We start from the raw sequence: 18,178 nt of genomic DNA, 5'->3' as shown, positions 1-18,178 counted from the left end.
GTTTAATAACTAACCTTTTTAAATTATTATTTTTTTTATAGGGAAGATTTTGAGCTCATTAAAATAAACATATGTTTATTTAATAATTTAAAACCAAGATGTGAATTAATTAAAAAATCCAATAATATATGCATTTTTTATTTTATTAATCTTAAATATATTTATGTAAAAAAAAAATTAATCACATGAATTATAAATAAATCTATTTTAGATATTAAAATTCATAATATTTTTTAATAATTCAAACAATTTTTTTTAACTAATAAAAAATAAAATAAACATCATTTTCACCAAATAATTTATTTAAAATTTAAAAAAAAAAAGATGAAAAAGGAAATTAGTTTTAATCTAAATTTAATTTATTGAAATTTATCCAATAATAAATGCAAAAAAATAAATATATATTTAATTTAAATATAAAACCTAGAATTAATAAATAAAATGAAAGTAATGAAAAGTGGAAATTTGGATGCATTTCATTTGAATTTGAATTTGAATTTGCATGTGCATGACACGCGCCTTCAACGATAGGGCAGTAATGTCAAAATCCGACCAACTCCACCTCCCATTCTCTCTCTACAATTTTTTTTAAAATATATTTTTATTTTTCTCAATTTTTAACTAATCTCGAGATCCCAAACAGTGTATGTCGGCAACCCATAATTAAATTAATAAATACAATTTTAAATAATAAAAATTCAATTACAAAATTTATATATATATATATATATATTTAAATTAAGAGATTAGAAGTTTAATTTTTTTATTTTTAAAATGTTCAATTTTTAAAAATAAAAAAATTAAACTTTTTAAATCTCTTTTTTAAAGTTTATTATCTTTTATCGGTCTAATCAAATATCACGGTTGAGCTGATTTTGGTTGTTTAGATGTGGAGGAATATATCTAGTTTCTTAGCTCGAATCTCTTGAAATTTGTGGCCGTTTCTCTTTCTATGTTCGAACTTATGACTAATATATTTTGACGGGTAAAATTATTTTTAATTAAGAATTAAAAGGGAGGGTTATATTGGTAACCTTATAATTTAAATAAATAAATAAATAATAATAATAATAATTTTAGAGAGAGAAAAGGTTGCCCTATGGATTGTAACGTGAGGTTCAATCATTAATAAGCGTCTACAGATTACCATTTTGACCCGGACAAAACCGGTGGGCTTAATTTGCGACGTGTCAGGTATTCATTGGTTTAGAGGCACGATTAACAAGGCGGAATAAAAATAAATAATATAAATCTGTCAGTGATTTATTTAATAATTATTATAATTTGACAAATTGCAGAGTTTTTTTATTAGTTAATTTATTGGGAATTATTGGGAGAATTATAATTAAAATTAGGTTAAAAAAGATGCAAAAGGGAGAATCATTGAATGGCAGGTTGGCAGTTGATTATAATCATTGGTTCATTTATTTATTTATTTATTTATTTATTTTTATATAAATTTTCTAATTGGAAAATAAAAAATAAATAAAAAATAAAGGAGAGAGTTACAGTCTACCTATAGCATGTTTGTCAAAATAGCCCTTTTGTTAGCATTATTTTTAATAACCATTCATATTATAGAGTTGGATTTTTTAATAATTGATTCTTTTATGACATTAAAATTAAATTTTTTTATTTGTAATATAGCATGAGCGTTGAAATTAAATATTTTTATTTTATGGCGACGTTGACCGATCTGACATATCCCAACGCAGGTCGAGTCAGTTTTATTTTCTTGAACCGAATATGACCCTTAGGTATATTTTTGTATAAAGCCAACTTGATTACATTTCTGTTCATGACAGCGAAAGAAGCTGGAAGGACTCACGTTGGTATGTGAGAATAATTTTTATTCTAAAAAAATAAGTAACGTGTCCATGTCACAGGAGAATGCTAAGGTTATCATGTGCCAAATCCTAGGTATGAATTGTTACAAATGGTATTAGAGCGGTACCTCTCCTAGTAAAATGTAGTTTGGGGACGAACCAAGGTGAAAGCTAATAGAATGAGCGATACATGAATAAACCGAGACCAAATCCGAATGAGAGTGATCCTAAAAATAAGATGACTAAGAAAATACTAACAGAATTGAAAGTAATTACCTATACCAACAAGTTTAAAAAATCGAAAATCAATATCTATACCAACAAGATGTACCTTCCTTTTCGATGATTCAATACAGAAACTCCATGTAACTATTTGCGTAGGAGATGCAGAAGTGTAGCGGGGCCATCCAGTGTTAAATCCAAATTCTGAATCTTAAATAAGGATTGTTATATCTAGATTTCAAATCTCGGGCATAAAGGCAATGATATGATAGAGTATCATTGATCATTTCTAAACAACACTAAGGAGTATCACTGAAATGCCAACATATTGCTTGTTGCCAAACTTGTTCTTGAAATTCCTCTCAGCATAACACTCACAGCACCTATATACTTGCATATTTCTAAATTAACCAAATACCATATCCTCACCTCCTTTAGGAACTTTTTGGCCTTTGGTAGATACCCAGAATACTTGAAGCAATGTGATCATTTCATAACGTTCCCTTCGGTTAATGGATGGACGACATTTGCCAGCAGCAGATTACTCGGTACAAATACGTCACCTGAACTCGTGTATTGAGCAATCAAGTTCATCCTCAAATGCCTGCATGCCTCAGATGAGCATTAGTTGAATAGCTTAAATAGAAACTGGGAAAATTTAGGGATAATGGAGAGTCTATCTGCGAGATTTGTGACGTTTCCGTGAGTGATCATCTCTATCATTAGAATCCCTTCTGCGAGATCGGTCCTTGTCCGATGAGCGCCTCTGATAACGATCTTCCTTCTCAGAAGAGCTCCTCTGATAATAATCTTCCTTGTCGTTTGAACCCCTTCTAGATTCATGTTTCATCTTCTCATAGTTCCCCTTGTGAGAGTGCCCCCCTCTGTAGCCATCAGGGCTCCTCGTATGAGACCAATCATCTCCATCTGTAGAACTACTTCGACTATGTCCATCCTTCTCCACGGAATCTTTCACACCGGAGCTTTCTTCCCTACGTACCGAATCTGTTTCTCTTCTCGGAGGAGAAGGTACCTAAAGTAGAACGAACAAGGAACCATCAAAAAATCTATTACTTCCGGTGTCGCAGTATCCTGACCTCAGTTTAAGTCAAGTGATCGTTCATTGCGTTACAAAATATCAAGTACAAGAGCAGAAGATCGGCACCGTGAACACACATTAAGGTTCTTCAATTTGTACGAAAATCAAAGTTCATAAAGCTTATATGTTTCTTGTTTTAACAGTTACCTGAAACCTGGACATATATCTTCCTTCAGGTGGAGGAGTAATGCCAAGCCTTTTCAAATCGTCATGAGGTATCGGACGTCTGCACAAAAGGGTATGTGATAGAGACGTTGAGTCAGCGGATGACGTAAATGCACACGAAAAGAATGACTAATGAAGAAACTGATTAAGAAAATCCTGATCAAACCCTCCTGCCCTGATTAAGCAAATAAAGTCACCAGAAGTAAAAGAAAGCCACCTAATGATTGAAGTTCTTTGCCATAACTATAAGATTGGAAAATAACAGGAATTTACATATTATCGATTGGGCTCGGACATATTATCATTATGTCTCTTATAACTTTATTACTCAAGGTGCAGAACACTTTTTTGAAGCAAAATCAAGGATAAAATAGTGAGGAATCACATCATCAAGAACAGTCATTCAACAGGAAGGAGAATATTCCAGGGACAGGCGTACAACATGAGATGAAAGCCTACAACCATGCTGAGTCCAAGTTCAAGGTGTATAATGACCGATCAAGTAACGACGTGTTGGGAGAAGACAAGTATAACAGAAGTTCAGACCATACCATGTTTATATGCCAACAAAACATTATTTCGCATTACATGAGAATCGAGGAAGCAGAACTAAAATCCATGCAAAAGAAAGTAGAGAGTATATATAATCAGGGAAGCAAAGCATACAAGGGAGCTCGAAAAGGTCTTTCTCTTCCACCAAATCGAAGTTGTCCAGATTCCTTCTTACCCCCAAGTCCCCCTCCTATTACAAATAGCACAAATACAATCAAATAGACTTAAGGGGTAATATTTTGTGAAACTAAAGAACTTTTATTTACCTAATCTCCGTGGAATCCATCCGGGCATTAGCTGCTGTCGATTGTAGTCAACTATAATTTCGCAATCATCTATCATTGAATGATGAGCATCCTGAAGAAAAAAGTTAATTTATAGCAGACATCAATATCATTTGCCACCAAAACAAACTTATTATTGTATTTCTCAAGAAAAAAATGAAATAACTGGAGGTTTTTTTGTCTCCAAGAATGATCAGACCGAGAACTTCTATGAATGAATGATAAGAGATACAGGAAAGGTTGGACAAACAACAGGAATCAATAGTTCATTAAGAAAAAACCCAGTGATCTTTGAAGAAAACGCAATATAACATCACATCCCACAAATTTGATTGCTATTAGGCACCATACAGAAAATGAATAAAAAAATAAACCAAAAACAAGAACACAAGGATAAACTCAGGTGAAATTAAAGGACTCGAGAAGTTGAACCACCTTGTATGCATGTCGCATCTCTTTTTCAGTTTCATATTCAACAAAAGCATAACCACGTGAAGAACCAGTTACTGCAAAACATCATGCACATTTCATGAGAAACATTATTGACTCTTCCCTGAACAGAGTAATCTGTTAAACATAAAAAATGTTTATAGAATAAATATCCCGAATATTGGAAATGTGATCAATTTTTGGGCACCAAACCACTAATCAGGAAACCCAAAACCAAATAAAAGATCAAATTCAGAACTAGATAAGAAAGTCACCGATGTGTCTGACTAAGCGTAGGTTCTTAACCCGACCATACTTGCTCATAGCCTGAAAGATGAAATTCATTTTTTTTTTCAGCCGATGAGATGAAGAAAGGGAAACAAAAAGAAAAGCAGTAAATTATAGATGCAATATCAAATGCAACAGTGCAAGTAATTAAAATAGGAAAGCAAGCTTTTGAGAATCCAGAGATCGAGAAAAATTCTAATACGCTCAATTCCTTTCTAGTCAGTTTTTTTAAAGAAAGGCTACACATCATGAGCAAAACAGTCTGAATGGATGCTCTCTCCTCAGTCCTCTTGAGTAATCTAATCTTTACCGTTTTAGGAAATAGCTGTTAAAGCTTAGTTTGTGTTAAGCTTCAAACGGTTTAACAGCCCAAATCCACCACTAACAAATATTGTCCGCTTTGGTCCCATTACATATCACTATCAGCTTCACGTTTTAAAACACGTCTACTAGGGAGAGGTTTCCACACTCTTATAAGGAATGCTTCCTTCCCCTCTCCAACCAATGTGAGATCTCACATTTTCCAACCTAGATAAGGCTTTTTTATGCCATTTTTTTAGGTTGGGGTGCTGGATACGGGATCCTCTAAAGAGGCTTCCATCTTGAAGTTTAAGATGTAGCTTAACTATTTGAAGCCAAAACCCTACGTTGCACAAAGTTAGTACAATTTAAACTCAAGATAGGACCTTCATAGTTATGGTGGCCATTCAAATGTTCCAACCAACAAGTTCTGTAAGGGAAAAATTGCCCTATCAGGGCTACTAAGGTCTCTTCCGTATCAAAATTTATCAAGAACATAGAATCCTTCAACTCCCTCCTTCCTTTATACTTCAATCTCCCCTCCACCCACGATCCGAATGGTAACTAATTCATATCAACTCATCAGAATCAGTCAATAATAAGCAATTAGAGAGGTCAGTAGACAATACCCTACGAAGACTATCTTCGGTAGTCAGATGAGAAAGGCGACCAACGAAGAGGGTGCAATAAGGGTCACCGAAGACCTTGGGATCGCGAAGGGGATCATCTGCCGAAACCAGACCCAACAGTCGATTAGAATAAGCTTAAGAACATCAACAAATACAAACTGGCGCTGAAAATTAGAGGCAAGAGACTTACAGAGGCCAGCAGAGGAACATAGCAATGCTCGGTAGACGGCATTGTCGTGGGGAAGAATATCGGTGCCGTCGATGCTGCCGGCTTGAATTGGATGGTAATTCTCGGCGTAGAAGACCTTGCTTACGTTGCTCCCGCTCATGGCGCGCGAAGCCCACTCGTCGTCTTACTCCCCCTCGTTTCAGCCGAGATTTTTACCTACAGAGTAGAGAGAGAATTGACCAACACTCCAACGAGTTTGTTTGGAGTTATAATCAAGTTCAAAAAAAATGTGCTTTTAAATTTTTTTTTTTTTCAGCTAGTGTATGATTCCAATTTGACGTTTTAAAGGAAACCTGAGATAGGACAATATTTCACGACAATATTTGCGAGTGGTGGGCTTGAGGAAATTTTGAGGGAAAGCCTGAAATAGGACAACATTTGCGAGTGGTGAGCTTAAAGCGATACAAATGGTATCCAAAGCTAGACATCGGACAATGTGCCAATGAGGAGTTGAGCCTCGAATGTGGTGGATTGTGGGGGATCCCACAATTGGGGAAAGAAACAAGATGTTGAGCCCCGATGGGTGAATTTGGGAAGTCCCACATCGATTGGAGAGGGAATGAGAGGCTGAACCCCAAAGGGTGGTGGATTCGGGAGGTCCCACATCGATTGAAGAAGGGACCGAGAGGCTGAGCCCCAAAGGGTAGTGGATTTGGGAGGTCCCACATCGATTGGAGAAGGGAACGAGGTTGAGCCCCAAAGGATGGTAGATCTGGGGTCCCACATCAATTGGAGAAGGGAACGAGGTTGAGCCCCAAAGGATGGTAGATCTGGGGTCCCACATCAATTGGAGAAGGGAACGAGAGGTACAGCCCCAAAGGATGGTAGATTTGGGGGTCTCACATCAATTGGAGAAGGGGACGAGTGCATTGTTTATAAGGGTGTAGAAACTTATCTCTAATAAACGCGTTCTAAAAACTTCGAAAGAGAGGACTATATAAAGAAATAATGATATCTAAAAGACTTTTTCTTCCATTTTTCGAGTTCCACCGATAAGAGAAAATTTAAATTTATAACATAGAGTTCGTTACAGATATCATAAAAATTAATTTTTCTTTAGAAATCCTAAAGAACATTCTCAAATCACCTAAAATCTCCACAAGCATGGCCTTTCAGCTTGCCAACAGCTCCAAAGAACATTTGATAGTTTGTGCATGAACCAACTCATCTTACTTTGTTAGCAAACGAAGGCCTGCTTCTAAATCATTCATTGTAATACTACACAGTTCTTCTGTGTCTATACACTCAAAACTCAGCCTGCCATCCAAATTCTCTTTGGCGTTTACGAGCATTGGATCGATCAAACCACCGTTCATCTCCTTACGCTGCTTTTCTTGCGTTTCTCTCTCGATCAGCTCCGAAATGGCTTCTACGGTGCACGTAGGATGCAACTTAAAGCCATATAACAAGCTATCCTCTGTTTGGTTATCCATCTTGATATGGAGGATCTTTGCTAATTCTTCTGAATTGAAGTCATTGAAGTAGAAAAATTTGGTTACTCGTCGATGAAATCCTTCGTTTGAAGATATTACGCGCTGCATCGGTTCGCAGTAACCAGCGAATATGACTACGATTTTCCCACTGTCCATGACGGACATGATCTCTTCCAGAGCTTCCAAACCGTAATCCTTATCGTCGGATTTCTGCATTGGTATCAGTCGGTAGGCTTCATCGACAAAAAGTATTCCGCCCTCTGCTTCTTTGATCTGAAAGTCAGAGGTGGCATCCATACATAAAGCTATGTTCCAAGTGACTTAAAAAACAGAGGCTAAAAGCCACGCATGGTGTACCTTCTTCCTGGTTTTCGGACCGGTGTGACCAACGAATTCGCCAACCAAATCCGTTCTCTGTACTTCTGTTACCTTATCTGTCGGTAGGATGCCAACCATGTGAAGCAATTTTCCGAGTATTCGAGCTACCATAGTCTTACCTTTCAAAAATAATAACAACAATAAGTGAACCATAATGGTAAATACAAGTTTTGTTAGCTAGCACGACTAGCTAAGCGACCATATATGACCGAGCATCCAAAAAGAATGCATGCTTTATGATATAAAAGTTCCAGATATTCACAATCCCAAAATCATATAAATATAGACTGGTATTGTCACAAATATGTAAGATCCCACATTGGTTGGAGAGGAGAACCAAGCATTCCTTATAAGGGTATGAAAACCTCTCCCTAGTAGACACGTTCTAAAAACCGTGAGGCTGACGGCGATACGTGTCAGGCCAAAACAGACAATATCTGCTAGCGGTGGACTTGGATTGTTACAATATAAGTTAAGCTTCGTTTGGTAGGGTTAAAATTAAATTCTTAGTTAAATTCCAAAAACAAAAACTACTCTTTCTAGCTTTCAAAACTTGGCTTGAATTTTGAAAACATTCGTAAAAAGTATATAACAAAACAAAGAAACTCATGGGTCGTAGTAGCATTTACCAGCTTAATCTTCAAAAATGAGAACTCAAACCGATATCAACCGGGGTCATAGTAGGCCATAGTAACTAGTATTACGTATGCTAATGAAAATCCATACGTAAACGGATATATTTACCGGAATTCTTGAGGGACGTCGGATCATTTTTAGAAAATAGGAACAAAATAGCTATAGCAAACTCTGCCTCCTATATGTAATTACCTGTTCCAGGATTGCCAAGAAATGCCATATGAGGTGACTTCCTTATGCCAACTTTGAGGCCAAGGGCCCTGCGTCTCTCATCTAAAAGAATTCCCTTAGCCCATTTCTGGAGTTGGATCTTAAGCTCGTGCAAACCCACGATTTTCGAGAGCTCATTGTCGAGTTCCATCATCTTTGCTTTAGTTTCACTGCATGCTTCAATTGCTTTTCGCTTTTTCTGCTCTTCTAAATGCTGGTTCAACAATTCCCTCAACTTTTTACTACACGAGCCCTGCGAAAGATGGCTTAGGGGAGTCATACCCTCCTGCATTTAAGAGACAAGCCTATTTAGTACCATTTTCTATGGAGTATAATGGCGAACAGAGAATATTGCAAGCAAAATATTGAAGGATTACGTCATCTTTCGCACTACAATCGGCGTTATATTCAAGCAATGTCTTGACAGTGGCGCAGTCTTCGGATTGGAGTGAATACCAGACGGCAAGGTGCAATGGTGTCATCCCATTCTGCATAAAGGAATACATAAAAGCAGACATTTCAACCAACAAATCACCATGAGTCATGTATTTCATTGCAGAATCAATGAAGAAGAGATAACTAAAAGGCAATATATATAGCACATTTGCTTTGGCTTCAACAAAAGCGCCGTGAGCGAGTAGCGCCCGTGCTGCATCATTGCACCCATGCTTTGCTGCCATATGCAATGGGGTCTCTCCATACTGCAGAGAGAAGAGAATATTAGCTCTACCCAATAATTGAGCACTACAGTTCAATTTAACGAAAAACACTACCGCGATAAAGAATATATACACCTACCATGTTTTTGGCTTCCAACTCGACCTTTTCTGGACCTTGCCAGACAAGAAGAAATTTTACGATCTCTGCCCTGTTATAGCCTGCAGACACATGGAGGGGTGTCTGTCCCATCTGAAGTAGGCATTGAAATCCATAAGCTTCACTCCGAAGGTAATATAAATAACAAGATAAATTGGTTCTATATTTTGAATCCTTGCTGTAACAGTCCAAGGCCACCGCTAGCAAATATTGTCCTCTTTGCTCTTCCCCTTTCGGGCTTTCCCTCAAGGTTTTAAAACGCGTCTACTAGGGAGAGGTTTCCACACCCTTATAAAAAATGTTTGTTACCCTTTCCAACCAATGTGGGATCTTACAATCCACCTCCCGTCGGGGTCCAGCGTCCTCGCTGACACTTGTTTCCCTCTCTAATCGATGTGGGGCCCCCTAATCCACCCCTAGGGGCCTAGTGTTCTCGCTGGCACACCGTCTAGTGTTCACCCCGCTTTGGGGCTCAGCCTCCTTGCTGGCACACGGCCCGGTGTCTAACTCTGATACCATTGGTAACAGCCCAAGCCCACCGCTAGCAGATATTGTCCTATTTGGGTTTTCCCTTCCGAGGTTCCCCTTAAGGTTTTAAAACGCGTCTACTAGGGAAAGGTTTCCACACCCTTATAAAAAATGTTTCGTTCCTCTCTCCAACCGATGTGGGATCTCACATGAGCAAAAAAAAAACAGCATTGGAGTTAATTTCAAAGAATATATCGCACCATTTTCTTCATTGAATTACTTAGAAAAGTATGAAATGGAGACAGAGTATTCAAAATGAAAACTGAAATTCTAGTCTTAAGCCAGCAAGTATCATTAGCATTCATATTTGAAAGGAAGAAAGGAGATGAATGGATGGTTAACATGGGATATATCTAATAATAAAATCTTCAGATGTGAAAAATAAAATAGAGCAAAATAAGCTCCAAAAACACCTGAAAAGATCCTGGATGGAAGATATTGGAAATAATGGTCAAATAAAAGTTATATACTCCAGAAATTCTTGCCCAACAATGAAATTAAAGCACCAAAATAATCATACGGAGCCAGTTTCAAGCATACAAAGTCAGGAACAATGAAGAAGTCCTTTATCTCACACATATCACCAAATCAATTCAGATTCACATAAGAAAGTCACTTCCCGATGAACAAATATACAAACTTAGAAATGAAAATGATAACAAAAACTCATAAAAATGCCAAAAAGTTGTTCAAGAAAGAGAACATACAACAGGATTTCTATCATTAAGAAGACCAGGGTTCTCTTGGAGCAGCTTTTGAAGGCTAAGAATGTTCCCAGATTGAGCATAGCTATGAATAGTAGTGGGTTTGGAAGGCCTTGACCGTTGATCTTGAGGCTTCTGCATATCTTCGAATTGGGATATGGCAAGGCTAACCACACCTTCAAGGAAGAAAGACAGAGGAAAATGGTAGAGGGAGAAAAGGAGATCTCAGAGAAGATGGATGAGTATATTATATCTCCTTTCCACCACAAAATCAAATGGCAGCAGCTAGGAAAGTCCCCAACCTACAGCCCGCTCTCTGCATCAGCAAGTTAAGTTTTCCCCTGTTCTTAATCAAGCTTTAGAAACCCTCACCCTGCTGAAGAAATTAAATATTATTCTGACACTTCAATGAAAAAACAGCTCCCACCAAATTACATAACACTTCATAGTAGAAGAAAAGGACAATCTGAACCATTACAACAATTGGCTAAAGTTCCGTTTGATATATGCCAAGTTCACATAACGTATTTGAAAATTTTATCATCCATCAACATGGTTAACATCGATACTAGGAATCCCTCTTTCTATGGAATGTCATGGAAATAATGCCATCTAAGCGTCTAAATTTCAATGCAAGGTTAAGGGGTTCATTCTTTAATTATCAACAAGCAGCAGCCCAGACCACCAAATTACAGAAATAAAGCATCACCCACAGAAGATCAGAAAGCCATACATAAAAGAAAACATGCGATGGGATGCCTCATCAAAACCAATGGATTTGAAATAAGAACATACTGGACTTTAAAAAAACGATCAACAACAGCAATCACAACTTCTAATAATGGTATAAAAAGCAAACTCACCGACGAGTGAGGATTCTTAATTCGATATCGCAACGATCTGGCAGAAAAGTGAAAGAGGCCCCCCAGAAACAGAGATGAAACCAGAGAAAGAGAGAAGAGGGAAGAAAGATATCTGGAAAAGAAGCGAAACGAGAGAGAAACGGAGGAGAAAAGAAGAAGAAATGGCGGAAAAAGGGGCGTGGATGGCGAGAAAATGAGAAGGAAAAAGGATCTGTCGGTTTCGAAGAACCCAAGTGGCGGAAATGGTAGCCAGTCGACGGTGCATTCCCACGATCCTTCGCGCCGGATTTTGCTTTTGCTTTGAAATTTGCACCTTTTTCCCATGGATTGTGTGCATTCAACGGAAAAGTCTGCCAATTCTATGCCTATCATTATATGATATATATATATATATATATATATATATATATATAATGGAAGGACCTAATTGAAACTCTAACCCATTTAAGCTAGGCGAATGTAATGGCTCGACTTTTGAATTATAGGTTGATATGAACCAAAAGACATCAATCATACAATATACTTCAATGAAGATGTGAAGGAAAGATTGTCAAAATTATCAAAAGATGTTTCAATACATGCCACATTGATTGTTATAAATTATCAAAAGATGTAAAGAAGAATGAAGTTTGATTGTTATAAATTTTCGGTGGGTTACAATTTAGAGTAATTTAGAGTTAATGTATTTTAAGGCTGTGACTCATTATGGTCATAAATTATGAATGTTACCACTCTTAGAATGCCTTTAATAGTTTCATTTTGAGGCTATATAAAGACATGTATGTTGTATTTGTAGGTAAACTCGTAAAATATAGTAAAAGGAGCATTTGTGCTTTCTTTAGCTAATGACTAAGTTTCATTGCAATTCTATGTAGTTTCGGTTGCATGTAGAATCATTCAAGCTCGACATGATCAATCTTGCGTGTGGAGTGATTTGAATTTCAATCAAGTGTTCTTGCCTTGAGATATTTCATCAACAAGAATCATTCAAGCTAGACATGATTGATCTTACTTGTGGAGTGATTCGAATCTCAAACAATGTTCTTGCCTTGAGATATTCGATCAACAAGGTAATCCGAATCTTATTCCCCTTGTAGTGATTCTTTATCTTATCACAGGTGGTATCATAGATAAACCTATATTGACTATGATCGTTATATGGGGGATCATAGTCGAACCTAAATTAACTAAAATTGTTACAGATAGTATCATAGCTAAACCTATATTGACTAGGATCGTTACAGGTGGTATCATATTCGAACTTAAATTGACTAAGATTATTACAAGTGGTATCAGAGCTGTAACTATATTGATTGGACTAGTTACAGGTAATATTATAGCCGAACCTCTTCCAATGCAATGTAGTTCGAGGACAACTAACGCACACAAAGGTTGCATATGTTTATTCATTAATTCTTATTTTTTTTCGTCATTTTTGTTTTTTTAATTAATTTAATTTAATTATTTTCACTAATTTTGTATAATAATATTTTAAATATTTTAAATATTTTAAATATATATATATTCTAAAAAATTAAATTAATTATATTTATTGTAATAAAATAAAAAACCTAATTTTCATAAGGGAACAAAATTCGGTAGTGTAAGTTTGATATGAAAAATAAATAAAAAAAAATAAAAAAGTGATTTTTTATTTTAAAATAGAAAATCAAAATAACAATTAAGAAAACAAAACCCCGTAGGAACTCCTTCGACTCTCCCCAGTCTGCAAGAGGTTTTAGATTGTAGTTTCTGATCCCCAAACGCGGCAACTGGTTCACCGACTTGCCGGAGAAGATGACGACGAAGATAGCGCCGGGGGTCGGAGCTAATCTGCTCGGCCAGCACGCCCCCGAGAGGAACCAAGACGCCACTGCCTATGTCGGCAATCTAGATCCCCAGGTCCTTTGTTCTCTTCCTCCCTGCTTTTTTCAACTAATCCATCTTCAAATCCCCTCCTCTAGGGTTTCTATGTTCATTTAATTTTGTTTTTGTTATACTATTTTTCTGTTTTTTGTGTTTCTTGTAGGTTTCTGAGGAGTTGCTTTGGGAGCTGTTTGTTCAAGCCGGCCCAGTTGGTGCGTTCTTTCGTTTCTCTCGTTTTGTGAAGTCTTTGGAATTTATGGAGACTCTGTTTGAGCTGTCTTTTTTCCTTCTTGGTTTGAGCATTTCCTTGAAAAAATTTGTGTCCACTTGTTATTTTGCAGTTAATGTGTACGTTCCGAAGGATAGAGTTACTAACTTGCATCAAGGATATGGATTCATTGAGTTTCGCAGTGAGGAAGATGCAGATTATGTAAGTAACGCTGGGACTCTTGCGCTTTTTTATCCTCCTAGTTATGTGTTTATTTTGATTTTCCATTCTTAATGCTTTTGCAGGCAATTAAGGTTTTGAATATGATTAAGCTCTACGGGAAGCCAATTCGTGTAAACAAGGTGTGTAGGGGATTTATTCTTTCAACTGTGCTAGGATGCGTTTTGATTTTCTGCTTAGCAAAGGAAGATGGTATTTTATATTCTTATGAAAATTGATATCTTACTTTTGTTATGTGTGCATTGCATATTTCCAGGCGTCTCAAGACAAGAAGAGTTTGGATGTGGGAGCGAATCTCTTCATAGGAAACCTAGACCCTGTGAGTAGTTATTTTATCATGATTATAACGGGAAGACTTGCAAGCTAATGATTTAACGAAGGTAACTAAACCTTGACGTTTGTGTCAGGATGTCGATGAAAAGCTCCTCTACGATACTTTCAGTGCTTTTGGGGTCATTGTGACAAATCCTAAGGTTATAACTTTTCCTATAAACCTCATCACTCATTTATGTTTTGTTTATCTTAGGAGATTAGGGCTCATTTTCAAGCAAACTAGTTACTTTCTAAGGAAGTAATCTTATTACAACTTAATGAAGTGAAGTCCCTTCATGAAAATATTAACCATGACATTGCCTTTTAGTACATTTCACATGTATACGATATCTTTGGCTGTGTATCTTTTCTGGAGCGTGTTGAACATAGTTCGTCTCTAGCCTTTATTTTCTTTTATGGGGCTGCTAAACCTTGGAAGTTTGTGGTTATTTTTGGCTTTTATTTATTGTTAAATCATAAATAGGAAAATTTGGTCCCTATGGTTTGGAAAAAATTATAATTTAAACTCTATGGTCTTAAAAGTTAGAAAATAGTCGTTATGGTATGATAAGACCTCATAAATAACCTCTATGGTTTGATAAAATTCTCATAAATAAGGTCTATTTCTAACACTTAAGACCATGGGGACTAAATTCTAACTTGCTTTAAACCATAGAGACTAAATTTGTAATTTAACCTTTATTAATTTCTTTCTTTGTGATTTTGTAATGATTATGAAGTGAATCCTGAAAATTCATTCCTACCAAATATTGGCTGTTTAGCCAAAAGATTGCTCTGGATTATAAAACTGGTCTTGAATTTCTGATGTCCAATAAAAGATCTAGGGAGTTCAAGATAAGGGGAAGGGAAGACAAGATCTTAGAAATCTTTTAGCCAAGTAGACAATGCATTTATACATGTCTAAAAGTTAAATTTGTAGAATTTATTTCATGGCCACTCCGCATAAGATTCTGTAGTTGCTTTTGTGAACTGTAGCATTGTATTTAGTAAATCCATTTCTTGCCCCCCCCCCCCNAAAAAAAAGAATGAAGAATTACAGTATTTGTTCACTTTCTGGCATCTTACTTGAAGGGTGTTTTAGTAGAATACTGTTATGACGTTATTATTATATGGATCACTGTAATTTTCCAATTTCTCGTTCTTTTGTTTTATCTTTCTTTCTCATGTATAATGCCTCTTTGGTTGAAGTAAATTGACATGTCTCTCCTATTTCAAGCATAATGGTGATTGTTAGCAGCCAGTTTATGGTTTGGTTTCTTTTCTCTTTAACAAGTGTCTTTCCTAATAAAACATCATTTTAAATGTTTTCTCTTCCATTATTATTTTATTTTCGTGTATTACTTGGATTTACTGTATATTTTCTAGGATTTTGTAACTGGTTTTTCTTCCATGTGGGCTAGTACATTTTACTAGTACTTACCAGTATGATAATGTTTGTGAAAATGGGACTAGTTTTATGTCCTGGCTTTCTATATAATATTATTCTCTTGAAGTTCTTGTAGTTAGGTACGCCAGATTGGAAATTTGTTTGGCCTTTTAGGGGGTTAATAACATCATGGCTGTTGGGAGGCGTCTATATTTTTCTTACTGAACGTCTATCAGATCAGTTTCCTTCCATGCTTCAAGAGCAACGCAGAACTAGAGTTTTGTGTGCATAAGACACCACGCTGTTCCTTTATTTTTTAACTAAAGATCACTTCTTTTTGTATGCTCTATTTTTCATCTTTAGTTCTCTGTATCTTCTGTGTACTCAGGCTCTTTTTGGGGATGTATCAGAACGGTTTAATATGAAAGTTCTGAGTTTTATGCACTTTGTGTTCTAACACTTCAAATATCTTCGTGTTTCTAACCAGATTATGAGAGATCCAGATACGGGAAATTCACGTGGGTTTGGTTTTATTAGCTACGACTCTTTTGAAGCATCTGATGCAGCAATTGAGGTGTGTCTTTTCTTTTCTTATTGGTCGATCTCTGCACGCATGTCATTCTGTTTTGATACTATATGATGCTCATAATAAGCTTCCCTTAAATCATTGGAGCCTTCAGTGCCCCTAAATGTTAATGAAGTGAAAGAAGTGTTTTATTGCTACCATCTGATGTTAGCTTGAGTAGTATGGAGTTGAATTTGCAACCTTTGAATAGCTACTTAAAAGATGATGTTTTTGAAGATTCTTATTAGAAAGATTTTGCTTCTTTATTTCAAGGTGATTAAAGATAATCCTCCACCTCTCTTATTGAAGTTTGTGGTTTCAAGATGTGCTAAAGTTCTCTATTGGTTAAACATGGAAACAGTGAAAAACATTGCCCCTCTAAGCTCTTAGGTCCTGTTTTCGTGGTTTTCTTTCCACTTTCCATGAATTTTGTTTTGTTTGCTATTCTTGTGGAAATCTCAGCTTCTTTATCAGTTGATTTCCTTCGTGGCTTCGGTTCAAGCTTTTATCTCCAGATGGTTTTGACTTTTGTTCTCTTGTTCTGTGGTTGCTGTCGTTAACAGGCAATGAATGGCCAGTATCTTTGTAATCGTCAAATAACGGTTTCTTATGCCTATAAGAAAGATACCAAGGGTGAACGACACGGCACACCTGCGGGTAAGAATTATTTGCTGATCCGTGAACTTTATGGAATTGTTTTAGGTTATGAACAGATTTGAACCTAGTGATCTGTGGAAGGATATCATCGTCGTTGTCGTTGCTTATTTATCTCTGGTGTGGCTTTGTCTATTTTGTAGAGAGAGTATTGGCTGCTAGCAATCCCCAGAAGAGTAGACCTCACACTTTGTTTGCAAGTGGCCCTCCGACACTTCCAAAGGTTGCACAGCCTAACGGCACGATGGGAACTCTGATGCCACCACGCCCCTTCGCTAATGGTGGCATTGCTCCCAGCCCAATTCCTGCTATACGTCCTCCACCACCGCAAGGGGTGGCTTTCCCCCCTATGCAGATGCCTGGACAACCACCAGCCTGGCAGGGTCAGCCGCAGCAACAAGGTCAAATTATGCCGGGTTCCATGATGCTGCCCCCTGTTCAGCAATTTCGGCCACCTCCCCCAAACATGCCTCCGCCACCACCTCAGGCTCCTGGTCATTCCATGCCTATCCCTCCACCAATGGGAATGGGAGGAGGACAGCCACCTCTTTGGCGACCACCACCACTGCCAATGCAGCAGCAGCAGCAGCAGGGAAGGCCCCCTATGCAAATGTCGTCGATGCCCCCACCGCCACCTCCGAATCACATTCCACCACCTCATCCATCTTCTGGCTAAGACATTATTATACTAAGCTAGCAATGAGAATGAAGTTTTTTCTGCCTGAACATCATGTTTAGTTCTTTTTTATGATAATGTCCAGTAGGTTGTTATATTATCATTCAAATTGTAACACTTTCATCCGAGAAATTAGCAGGAAGCAATATGACATTTTTGCTACAAAATAGAGAATGTTCTCATCTTAGTTTGGGATACTTGTCAAGCTTCTAATGCACATTAGTAGAGTATCAATGGATATAGGCAAAGACCAGGTAGGTGACCATCGAGACTCGAGTTCGTTCTCTCTTTCAAAAACTCAATCTATTAGGAAATGTTTGGTTTTGAAAGTTTGAGCGAACGTGCATCTGATGAATTATATGATACTGTAAATAAAATAACTAAACAAACAAGTTAATTACTAATTATTTATTTACAACCAATCATTGTTTAAATTGAAATTCATTTTTTAAATTTGTCACAAAAAATACAACTTTATTTTCATAATAAACCACTACTTTTTTTTATATATAGATTTTCCAATGTAGTTTATGGGTTTTTAGTCAATACTCCGATCAAGCACCACCCTGCAACTTTCTTTCCTTTTCTTTTTTTCCCCTTTGTTTTTAGTTCCTATCATAACCTACGAACTTAGAGGGTAGATGATCAATTGCATAATCAAACGAAGTGCAAATTGATG

General features: G+C 36.8%; 3 protein-coding genes across 5 annotated transcripts; 1 reads left to right on the top strand and 2 right to left on the bottom strand.

Moving 5' to 3' along the window:
- Window positions 1-2,121: 2,121 nt before the first annotated feature.
- LOC111799664 (U11/U12 small nuclear ribonucleoprotein 35 kDa protein) lies at window positions 2,122-6,216 on the bottom strand. Its single transcript, XM_023683096.1, has 8 exons — window positions 5,985-6,216; window positions 5,795-5,892; window positions 4,853-4,904; window positions 4,584-4,654; window positions 4,131-4,221; window positions 3,979-4,054; window positions 3,295-3,373; window positions 2,122-3,081 (listed from the first exon to the last, which is right to left on the bottom strand). The coding sequence occupies exons 1-8, from the start codon at window positions 6,121-6,123 to the stop codon at window positions 2,725-2,727; spliced, it is 963 nt and encodes a 320-aa protein (XP_023538864.1). The 5' UTR covers window positions 6,124-6,216; the 3' UTR covers window positions 2,122-2,724.
- Window positions 6,217-7,016: 800 nt separating this feature from the next.
- LOC111799599 (ESX-1 secretion system protein EccA1-like) lies at window positions 7,017-11,940 on the bottom strand. Of its 3 annotated transcripts, none has more exons than XM_023682999.1 (8): window positions 11,592-11,940; window positions 10,732-11,104; window positions 9,479-9,589; window positions 9,283-9,381; window positions 9,058-9,168; window positions 8,663-8,966; window positions 7,814-7,953; window positions 7,017-7,729 (listed from the first exon to the last, which is right to left on the bottom strand). In XM_023682999.1, the coding sequence occupies exons 2-8, from the start codon at window positions 10,867-10,869 to the stop codon at window positions 7,193-7,195; spliced, it is 1,440 nt and encodes a 479-aa protein (XP_023538767.1). In that variant the 5' UTR covers window positions 10,870-11,104; window positions 11,592-11,940; the 3' UTR covers window positions 7,017-7,192. The 3 variants fall into 3 exon arrangements, with proteins under 3 accessions (XP_023538767.1, XP_023538768.1, XP_023538769.1); XM_023683000.1 differs by having other exon boundaries at window positions 10,732-11,101; XM_023683001.1 differs by having other exon boundaries at window positions 10,732-11,044.
- A 1,332-nt stretch (window positions 11,941-13,272) lies between these two features.
- LOC111801076 (splicing factor 3B subunit 4) lies at window positions 13,273-17,696 on the top strand. Its single transcript, XM_023685045.1, has 9 exons — window positions 13,273-13,493; window positions 13,621-13,669; window positions 13,799-13,887; window positions 13,971-14,027; window positions 14,162-14,224; window positions 14,313-14,378; window positions 16,092-16,178; window positions 16,733-16,826; window positions 16,967-17,696. Exons 1-9 carry the CDS (start codon window positions 13,389-13,391, stop codon window positions 17,497-17,499), a joined length of 1,143 nt encoding a protein of 380 aa, XP_023540813.1. The 5' UTR covers window positions 13,273-13,388; the 3' UTR covers window positions 17,500-17,696.
- Window positions 17,697-18,178: the final 482 nt, after the last annotated feature.

The sequence above is a fragment of the Cucurbita pepo genome, chromosome LG08 (assembly GCF_002806865.2).
Source record: "Cucurbita pepo subsp. pepo cultivar mu-cu-16 chromosome LG08, ASM280686v2, whole genome shotgun sequence".
Classification (NCBI taxonomy): Eukaryota; Viridiplantae; Streptophyta; class Magnoliopsida; order Cucurbitales; family Cucurbitaceae; genus Cucurbita; species Cucurbita pepo.
Note: the sequence above shows the minus strand (reverse complement) of the source record. Positions and strands in the feature narration are given on the sequence as shown.

Excerpts from the sequence above, each read along its gene's own strand:
- LOC111799599 (XM_023682999.1), bottom strand. The coding sequence starts at position 10,869 with ATGCAGAAGCCTCAAGATCAACGGTCAAGGCCTTCCAAACCCACTACT. Across the intron at positions 9,169-9,282 it reads TTGTTGAAGCCAAAGCAAAT|AATGGGATGACACCATTGCA; the intron begins GTGCTATATATA and ends TCCTTTATGCAG. Across the intron at positions 8,967-9,057 it reads ATTGTAGTGCGAAAGATGAC|GAGGGTATGACTCCCCTAAG; the intron begins GTAATCCTTCAA and ends TCTTAAATGCAG.
- LOC111801076 (XM_023685045.1), top strand. The coding sequence starts at position 13,389 with ATGACGACGAAGATAGCGCCGGGGGTCGGAGCTAATCTGCTCGGCCAG. Across the intron at positions 13,494-13,620 it reads TCGGCAATCTAGATCCCCAG|GTTTCTGAGGAGTTGCTTTG; the intron begins GTCCTTTGTTCT and ends TGTTTCTTGTAG. Across the intron at positions 16,827-16,966 it reads ACGACACGGCACACCTGCGG|AGAGAGTATTGGCTGCTAGC; the intron begins GTAAGAATTATT and ends TCTATTTTGTAG.
- LOC111799664 (XM_023683096.1), bottom strand. The coding sequence starts at position 6,123 with ATGAGCGGGAGCAACGTAAGCAAGGTCTTCTACGCCGAGAATTACCAT. Across the intron at positions 3,374-3,978 it reads AGACCTTTTCGAGCTCCCTT|ACGTCCGATACCTCATGACG; the intron begins GTATGCTTTGCT and ends CCTTTTGTGCAG. Across the intron at positions 3,082-3,294 it reads GATATATGTCCAGGTTTCAG|GTACCTTCTCCTCCGAGAAG; the intron begins GTAACTGTTAAA and ends GTTCTACTTTAG.